Source organism: Battus philenor, unplaced genomic scaffold (assembly GCF_028537555.1).
Source record: "Battus philenor isolate CCGP_79_NKW_IND1 unplaced genomic scaffold, ilBatPhil1.0.hap1 SCAF_19, whole genome shotgun sequence".
Classification (NCBI taxonomy): domain Eukaryota; kingdom Metazoa; phylum Arthropoda; class Insecta; order Lepidoptera; family Papilionidae; genus Battus; species Battus philenor.
The window spans coordinates 11,526,535-11,537,118 of NW_027181681.1; the positions used below are offsets into that span (position 1 = coordinate 11,526,535).

General features: G+C 35.6%; 1 protein-coding gene across 1 annotated transcript; it reads right to left on the reverse strand.

The window, feature by feature from the left end:
- Nucleotides 1-247: 247 nt before the first annotated feature.
- Nucleotides 248-10,247, reverse strand: LOC137921341 (pupal cuticle protein 36-like). The gene is made up of 3 exons (XM_068764048.1): nt 10,181-10,247; nt 8,426-9,071; nt 248-1,106 (listed from the first exon to the last, which is right to left on the reverse strand). Exons 1-3 carry the CDS (start codon nt 10,187-10,189, stop codon nt 775-777), a joined length of 987 nt encoding a protein of 328 aa, XP_068620149.1. The 5' UTR covers nt 10,190-10,247; the 3' UTR covers nt 248-774.
- Nucleotides 10,248-10,584: the final 337 nt, after the last annotated feature.

A 10,584-nucleotide genomic window follows, 5' to 3' on the forward strand; every position in this document is an offset into this window, starting at 1 on the left:
CGTGTAGCTTTAAAAAAGGAAATGAATAGATACAGTAATCCTTTGATTAGTTTTCACAAGTTTGTTGTGATTTATTCCTCTAAATTTTTACTATTACATTGCCGATTACCTTCTAAAGGCATCGTATAAATATGTATCAAGTATGATGATATTAATCTGTATAAATTTCAGGGCATCGAAAGAAAAAGAAAATTATAATTTGCTAAATTCTCTTTATTACATTCATATTTACAGAACTTAGGTCTAGAGCGTCGTACAAAAATATTTTTTATACATTTTTTTAAACTTATATCTAGTACTGTCCATTTACAACTTCACGTAAGAACTAAAGTTTTAAACAATAGAAATGTAACGGAAATTATATCGATATAAGGGGAAGAATGATTTTGAGATCAAATAAGAATACGACATCGAAGAAGAATTTCTATTTGTAAATAGACAATTGAGTATTACGATAATCACATTAACGGTTCCACAGCTTGCATCGTCGCCGTTGATACGTATAATGATAGAGGGCTTAATAAGTGGAGAACGAAAAAGAAGATGCGAAAGAGAGAATAAATTACCACGTAAATGAAGAAGTGAACGTAGAAGGCACATGAATTAAGCAACCAGTTCAACGTTACACGAAATGATCACGAATGCAACTCTTATTTCGTTCTCGTCGGTGGTTTCAAGTGAAGAACGTAAGAGAAGTAATATTAGAACTAAGTGATAATCTAAAAAAAGCGCATATCCGACCATTCACTAGCCCTCGTCATCATTACTATCCTTTTAATAACGGTATCCGGTTTGAGCGTTGAAGTTTCCGTTACCGGAGCCCCTTGGGCCAGAGTTAGGCGCAAGGTACTGACGTGAAGGGGCACCAGCACCGAAGCCGTTGCCCCTTGCTCCAAAACCAGAGCCTCCAGCACCAAAACCAGAACCGCTACCTCCGAAACCAGAACCGCCAGCTCCGAAACCAGCTCCTCCAGCGCCGGCACCGCCGGAACCGAAACCTGAACCTCTGGAACCGGAACCGAATCCACCAGAGGGAGCGCCGTATTGGTTAGAGGGTCCGGAGTAACCACCAGCTCCTGCGCTAGCACCTTCACCGCGGTATGATCCTGTAAAAAAATAATGTATTCGTGAACATATATACAGATTCAGAATTACTAATATGTATTTCAACAGTTTGTTAGATTCTATTATACTAAAAATATACGGATAAATCTCTTTTGCAGCAGATCGCCTAGATCAATGGTTCCCAAACTTCCGTATACAAAAAAAGAAATGCAACTCACATATTCCTTTGCTACATCTTTTCTATTTAAATTTTTATTATAGATTGTGAATTATTGTTTTTTATGATGGTATACAATGGATTACACCTTGTGCCCATAAGATAAGTAAATTCTTAGTATGGGCAGGGAAATCTTCTATATGCTCAAAATACTCTGCCTTTCAAAAGAGGACAGAGTAATGTGGGACTTCTAATTACTAAAACTACACTGTGGTAGCCCTCTGCGCAATGTAAGGTACTCCGGTACCTCCATAAGAATTTTTTATTGTTCCAGACAGTACCTCGCGCTATGTATTATGTATAGCCTGTCCCAAAGTATGCGTTTTTTATGCTACCTCTGTTAATGTCTATTTTATATGTCCACTGTTATGTTAATGCACTGTGTAATGTATCAATTTTGAGACTACCGCACCCGTCTGGTCAAGTTGGTGTGGAGTTCTCCTGTCTGGGGGAAAGTGCGGAGGAAGTCCGACTTGCCACCGCGGCTGCCGATCTGGTAATTTATACCGACGGCAGCCGCATAGAGGATAAGGTGGGTGCGGCGTTCTGCGTCAAGCGGGGCGCCGTAGAGTCATACACAAAGAAACTCAAGTTGGGCAACTTCTGCACCGTATACCAGGCAGAGCTGCTGGCTCTAGCTGAGGCAACAGGGTACGCGGCCGGCGAGTCGGCGCAAGTCTGCGCCGTACTGAGCGACTCGCGGTCCGCTCTCGAAACTGTCGCAAGATCGGACACCCTCCATCCCTTAGCGTTAAGAGTGAAGGAGAATGTAATGAAAGCGAGAGAGAAAGGGAAGGATGTAAGGTTGTTCTGGGTGAAAGCGCACGCGGGGATGGAGGGGAACGAGAGGGCGGACCAGCTGGCCAAGGAAGCGGCCCTGAAGAGTAAAAGACGACCAGAGTACGAGAGATGCCCTGTTTCATTCGTCAAGCGGCAACTGAGACTGGAGTCGCTCGACGAATGGAACAGGAGGTATGTGGAAGGAACGACGGCTTCGGTAACGAGGATGTTTTTCCCGGACGCCGTCTCAGCCTACCGCGTGCTCCGCAGCATCGAGGTGGACGCGGTCTCGGCCCAGCTCTTCACGGGGCACGGGGGGTTCTCTGAGTACCTTCATAGGTTCAAGCTCAAGGAGGACCCCTCGTGCTTCTGTGAACCGGGCGTGGGCCAGACCGTGATCCACCTTGTGGCCCGGTGTCCCGCATTCGGGGGACTCCGGCTCGACTTCGAGTGCCGGTCTGGTGTTCAGGTCAAAGAAGACACGATACCCTCCCTGATAGGCGATAAAGCTACTAGGCAGGATTTTGTATATTATTGTAAAACAATAGTTAAAAAGATTATAGAAATAAATAAAACCTAGGTATAAGATAAAAGACTGTTATAAAATAAATAATAAATGCGCAAATATGTGATACCTAGAAAATAAGATATACAAAATAAAAAAAGGGATGAAAGAAGAGTAGTATAGAAGGGCACAAAAGAAAGAAATATAGCATGAAAGACAGACTAAAAGAATATGTGATGAAAGACTGATGAGTATGAAAATAAAAAAAAATATATGTGAAAAAATTACTGTAACAAAAGACCCTGTCCCACAAAAAGATAGGGGTACGAGAGACCCCCAATAGCGGGGGTCATTAAAATAAAAAAAAAAAAAAAAAAAAAATGTATCAATTTATTTGTTATTTGTTTCATAAAGATTACATTACGCAAATGGCGCTTTTTCTAAATCTATTATAACTAAGTTGTAAAAGATAGTTCGTATAAGAAAGTCACCAAGAACTTAGGTCACTCAGAGAGGTACTCTATGGAAGTGTCAAGTTGAAAATCCCACGGCAGGGAAGCTTGGTGTAACCGAAGCTTTTTTGTTCTATCGAATATTCTTGTACAATCCAATTATATCGAATTTATTTAAAAATAGTAAATGTTCTTGTAACTAACTTTCTAACGTATTTTATATCGTAATCAGATTTAAAAAAAAAGCTTCAAATGATTGCGAAACATCGCAGTTAATATAAAATTACATCAACCGTCACAAAAATGTCCAAATACGATCATCTTTCGTTCAAGCTATCGAAAAAGCAAAACTTATGAACATTGCAATTGCAACATGACCATAACAGCGACTACCTTCTCGCGCATGTTTCTGGGTTCACTGTACATGTTCCGCAGTAGGGCCATGAAGTAAGCGAGTAAACATTTTATTGCATCACTCATTAAATATTTTTAGTATATAACCTAGATTATTCTTTTAAGATTAGTAAATTATTTGACTAATATGATATATAGAGATGTGATATATCGATCTACAATAGTACATCTGTCTCTTGGTAATAGGGTTTTTTTTTTTAATACCATAAAAACCCTTCGTATCACAGCGCTTGTATGTGAAAGCCACAACTTAGAAAGTTGTTGATTCTCAGTTTTGTAATTTCGAGAAGCACTATTTTTTTTTTAAAAGTCTGCCTTACTAAACTACTGAGCAATAGGTCACCATTACCCTTTTGGCTATGTCCACGATTTCTCTATGAGTTCGAATCAGAAGTGAGTCAATGACGGCGGCAAAAACTTAAGGTTCTGTAGTAAATAGATTAGGAATTTGTAACAAAAGATACCGACCCACTAGTAGATAGACGACCTTAATATTAAATTTTTTTGCCTTAACTACTCTATCCGGTATTTTATGCCATCAAATAGGACTAAATACGATATTTCTCATTTATTGATGTTATTGTGAAGTATTTTTATCATATTAAAAATAATTACTAACATATTTCAAAGTGAGATATACGAAGTGAAATAATAAATTAAAATGAGATATTCGTTATGAGTAAAACGCTGATTTCATAGCCACACATCACAGGTTCGTCCGAAAGCACGTCGAGGTCGCGATCGCAAAACCGATCTATTTGTTGCGGTATTCTTATTTAGTACATAATGACCTTTGAATTCATCGTTTTTTTTTTGAGAATTATTTGTGTTAGTGCCTTATGGCATATGGTATACGATGCGATTTGTATATCCATTTTAATAAAATTTTATCGAACAATAAAAAAGGTTTTACGAACAATTTGTACTATATTGTACAGAAGTCCTAAAATATGATTTATAAAATAAATATAATACTAATAATCATTTTGAAAATCATTTTAATTTTAAAAGCTTGAGCTAAATGAAAGCTCGACTAATATCTGGTTTTCGAATGGACTTTCACACGTAGTTTCTTAAGACCTCTTCTTAGCTGAGCTCTATTCAACAAAAATTAATGTTTTAACTAAATTTCAAGTCTTTAAACTTTACGACTCCAGAGATATAGTGATGAGTCAGTACATTGCGCATTTGGCACTATGGGAATTACCTAAGATGAGCTTAAAAGCACACGCTGTAAAACAATGCTTGGGCAACCGTTAATTTACTGCGTAGATTAGATCGATTCATTAGCCTATAATAACAACGCCTGTGAAACATCTCGTTTCTACGAATTATTGAGTAAATCACATTACCATGTAAGTTAGTTACATGTACTCTAGTATGAATTGTAACTATTAAATGTATTTGTTGTAATGATATCGGTATTTAATTTATATTATCATTAATCATTGAATGTTAATCTCAATTGTTAATGATATTTCATAAACGTCATAAATGTTATTTAAAAACGTACGAGATTAATAAACGTAAACAATATTGGATGCGTAAAATTGAAACGACGCAAAATTATGAGGTTTTTTTTCCAAAGCCTAGTTGCAACAAATGACCCGTTTCATATCACTGCGAAATTTTCTAAATGAGTTACAACCTCGCAATCCATAATGGTCCACCTTTTGTTCTAGATTTCACACAGAGCGTTCCCAAACGCGAAGTGGAAATGAGTTTGACACCCGAGATTGAACCGAATCATTACAATGATGGAAATACTCGACGATGTTATGAAACATTGGCACTTGATATTGCATCCATTATGCACATTGACTTGCATTTCTATTTTTGCTTTTTTTTCCTTGACATTTATAAATACATATACCTTAGATACCTCTCTACTTATCTAACTGAAGATCTTTATTATTTAATAAGAGAAGATGCTTTTATTCTTGAACTTGAAGCAGAGAAGGGTCTCATTACTTGAGGTAAACGCTTACACTTTGACATTCATATGAAATAGGTAGTTCATTAAATAAAAAAAAGATAAACGTATATACGTTTCAAATAAATTTAAAAAACGAACACAAAACGATTAAATAAGTCAAACTGAGCTTTAACAATATGCGCATAAAGTGCAAATTGAAACAATACCAAAATGAGATCCTTTAAAGGGACAAACAGACGAGAAGACCTAGATAACTAAGAACAAATTCTCTCACAGACGTTCACTTTAACGATTGATGATCGACCTTTTTAAGAGGACGTTATATCGATGTATCCCGCATCTTGAGTCATGGATTCAACTTTTCCTGGTAATAATCGATTTAAAATTTCATAATTCATTTTGAATTACAAAATGAAAGTTAAAACTTGTATTTAATATATAATTGCAATACTTAATAAAATTTTTGATCTAAAAAAAACACGATGGATTGACATTTTTTTTTCGAATCAACTTTTAATATGACAAGTTATAGTAAACATTCTAAATATCATACCATTTAATTTTCTATTGAACAGATCAATGTTGCCAACTATTAAACTTTGGTTAATTGGCGATAATTTTCATCATTAATTTATTTTTAACTCTGCCATTTAATTACGATCGCGGGCAGTACGACATAGAAAACATAATACAGTTTGCTGGGTTTTTTTTTTAACGAGAATCAATATTCTAGTAAGGGTTAAGCTGTATTGCAATACAAAGCCAAGAGCTCATATAGTTGGTACTCTTAGAATATATTGACTGTATTAATTTTAGTCTAAGACAGCCATATAAAACATCTTTGTTTTTTCCCTAATTTTCTAGAAAAGTCTAAAATATTATAGGTTGTATATATATAACAAAGATAGTATTCGATATATACGTGCAATGTATAAAAGTAAGATGAATTTAACGAAGCTATTAGGCATGTAATCGAATCTAGACGACTTTAGACAGCCAAGCTACCTATAAATCAGCAGCTTGGAACGATTAATCCGTTGACCTATGCCTTCTCTCCGCGTGGCGCTCATCGCCGCGGCATCCTATTCGATCACGGAGCCTTATGACGTAACTGATTTAGTTACTTCATCTTTACCATTACTCGGAATAATGGTTGGTATTATTTTTGAAAATTCTTGAGTAATCTTGAATAATATTGCGTGCGATCAACGAAATACCTTTCAATAAATTCACGTTGATGTCCAGTGAAGGTAAAAGTTTCGCACAATTTAATGTGAGATCAGAAAGAATACATAATCTCTATAGATATAGCAATGACGTCTTCTCAACCGTGCTAACTCTTATCTATGACAGCATTGAAGTGTGCAGTATTAAAAACATTTAATGTTGCCAGAGAAACAAATATACTTAAAGAACAGAAATAAATTCATAGTGCAATTATTACGAAATCTTTCTTTAACCTATTGAAGGATTTAAACCTGTCAAGAGCGAATAACACATCTCTGAGATTGCTAAAATAGGATCATTTTGATTTAGTTAGGAAAAGAAGGCTGGCTGATAAAGATGAATGACAGTGCATTGCAAGAAGATTTTCCTAAATCTGCTACACGAAAGTCCCGATCACTGGCCTTTCTCCCTATAACGACTTTGCAACCTCGCAGTGAATATATGGAACACAAAAATTACGTCTGATAATTAATTATGCCTATCACTAATATATTTTAGATAAACGTGATTTTAAATTTGATTTGACTATCTGTACGTTTAGAAAACTATGTTTGTACGTAGAATTTAGACGTTGAGATTGAACTTTATTTATTGTGATATCCTACGCAATTCTATGCTTACTAAACCTGTCTAATTTAATACTCTGGAAAAGAGTTTTATATTTATTTCAGCTTTTTAAAAAGAAATTAAAACTGTATTACAAAATATACACATAAATGTCTTTCATTTTGAGGGTGTTTCAAATTGAAAATTGAAATGAGATTTATTTGTTTGACTTAAGTTTTGCGATTCAAAAAGTATTTTTAGATCAACCTTAACATAATTATTACAGAGATTTTATTACAATTTTTGATTTTGTTGTTATTGACGTGAAAGATTTCACGAAGAAAGACTTTATTTTTAACTAATTCCATATTTATTCAATCCTAGATTGCTTATTAGGATTTAGTATGAAGCAAAAACTACAACATTAAATTTCAATTATGAATATCTGTTAACAAATTTAGACATTGTGCGTCTTGAATCAAATTAATGTCAAACTCTTGACAGGTGTAATAAACTTTTTGTTTGATAATGGATCATGCGCGATCGGCAGATGTTTTTGCCTTTCTTTAATATTTTTAACATCAGAGTTGTGAATAGCTAAGATATAAATTAGTTTTTGTAGATATATGCGAAATTATTTTAGTCAAGTTAGAATCATATTTTCTATGATATCATCTTGTACTCTTTATATCTATATTAAATTATAATTTTACATTAATAATAATGTTAGTTTTAAATTTTTTTTCGTCATACTATTTAGAAAAATTATTTCGTTTTCGATAAAAATTCTGATTTTTTTTAGGTTACACATGTTATATTCTAGAGAGAGAGACCAGATTTTGAATTGTAAAAGACTATCCAGAGCCTATCTTACGTAATTAGAAGATTATTTATCAGTTACTATGTTAGAATAATTAGATTTTCTTATCTTTTAAGCTATAATTAAGATCGCAGAGTGCCTTATTAAACAAAGTCACAAGCAATTTGTTTACGACAGTAAAATTTTGATTGTTCACTGCACTTGTTCTCATTATTAAGCACTCAAGCGAGCAAAACCGAACAAAGTATATCGTAATTAATCTATCCGTACAGTTGCGACTTGCGCTGAGAACGTGTTGTGCTTTTTTAGCGTCTACGGACAGAGTATTTAGATTTTTTACCCATTTGCGTTAGTTAAATTAGATTGCGTTTTTTGTACAACTCTTAGTTACAGTTGTTTAAACATAACGCGCAATGTATACACTTTTTTGGAGAATAATTTGTAAGTGATGTAGAAAACTTACCATCATCAACGATACCGGCAGCTTCATCACGGGCGTTCTGCTCCAGAGATTTCAAGATGGCTTCAGGGATTGGTGGTGGTGTGGGAAGGTGAGCGCCTTGGGGCTGGAAGCCGTTCTCATCAGCGGTGTAAGTGATGCTGTAGTCCTGGCCATCATCACCCTTGTATGCGAAGCTACCCTGGGATTGGACACCGTTTGTTGCAACACCAGAAGCATCAGCTCGGATACCGTTGGATGTTTCGAAGTCGTACGCGAAGTTGTCACCATTGATTTCATTGTTCAGACGGAGGATCTGAGCACCAGCGTCGGCAGATTGTCTCGCGTTGTAGGATCCAGATCCGCTGTAGCTACCGGCACCACCAGCACCGCTGTAGCTTCCGGCACCACCAGCACCGCTGTAGCTTCCGGCACCACCAAACCCACCGGCACCACCGGCACCATTGTAGCTTCCAGCACCACCAAATCCGGCGGAACCAGCGCCTCCAAATCCACCGGACCCGGCGCCTCCGAATCCACCAGCACCGGCACTTCCGAATCTACCAGGGCCGCCTGCTCCGAACCCTGCTCCTGCGCCTCCTCTAGGAGGGAGGTAGGTGTTGTCCAATCGAGCAGCGGAACATACTCCTAGGACGGCGGCGACAATAAACTGTAAAATATAGTAATTTTTATCTTCTATTTGATTTATATAAATTTGAGGGAACTGATGCTTTATTTTAAATTATGATCCAACCTATGATCTCCTTGCCTGGCAGTGGACATTTAACCGCTGAATTAATGGCGATGATGATATTATTTTAATCATCAATTGTCTTGACGATGTCTTATTAGAAATTCATGGATGAGAACTATATCCAGCGGTGGACATCCCACTACCATAAAACAATGACTCATCATAATATCTCTGGAACCATAAGGCTTAGGGAATTGTAATTTGACTAGGAGTTCAAAGAAATTCCATCAGCTAGTGGATTCGTCTAGTTTTAAATAAGAATCCAATCAACTGTCGCTTCCCACCGATACTATTGAAAATCTATGAAGAAGACCTTTGTCCAAAATTGGTTATTCTACGGCCGAAATGATGATGATGATATATAGTTTTAATTAGGCACTAAAACAACCTTACAACAGGATGTAAAGATATTAAAATGTATGTATAAATAATATGAACAGGTGACAACCCTAAAATAAAATTAAAAAAAAAGTTTATATATCGAAACATTGGCAAACATTGAAATACGATTACAGCTAAAATTATTATCAAGTAGTAACACTACACTTTGCCCGAGCTGCAAATGGAATCACACCCGACCTTTGACTAATGAAAGTGAAACAAGACCGATCGGAGCGTTACGTGACCTGATCCAAAATGGACGTCCCTTGTTCCCTATTTATTTTAAATAAACCTTCTTTGTTATATATTACAAAATTCTCAAATTATTTCAAATTAGGAATAAAAAACATTCTCAAATATAACGGTTTTGGATCGAATTTTATATTAATATCGGGACAATAATTTAGTAAATTCGAAATACGAACACGACAGTTAAAATATTTTTATGTATGTAATTGAATATAAAATTTAAATTGAATTTGGAATATTAAATAGTAAATATAGTAAATATTGAGTTGTAAGTTTTTACGATTTAAAAAAAGAACACTTATAAATTAATGTAGAGAAAAAAAAATTTGTATGAAATTGAAATGTAATTTTAAAAATGGAATTAGTAATAAACGTCGCTCGCATAGAATACTCACCAGCTTCATTATTGTAGGTATTAAATATGAAGGGAATTTGAATGTATTGATAATGCGGCTTGGCGGTTGACTGCGAACTGTGCTGTTTGCAAGAAGACCTGGTGGTTATATATACCTCCCATCTTGCCTTAGAACGCTTTGTCGCTGAAAAAGGTATCAGGGCCGTAGAATTGCGATGTAGTGGATCAGCGAAGCCGATAGCCCAGTCTTCCGTCGGCGAACGGATCAGAGATGCGTACAGCGAACGCATCTAATGCATTCGGAATTTGTGCTATAATTATCAAAATTACTCGAATATTTTAATTTTTTTTTAATTATTACATCTGTGCATATAAAAACTAACAACTGTATTTTATAATTTTAAAATGATGGTTTCAATTTATATATTCGTAATTTAAAATTGA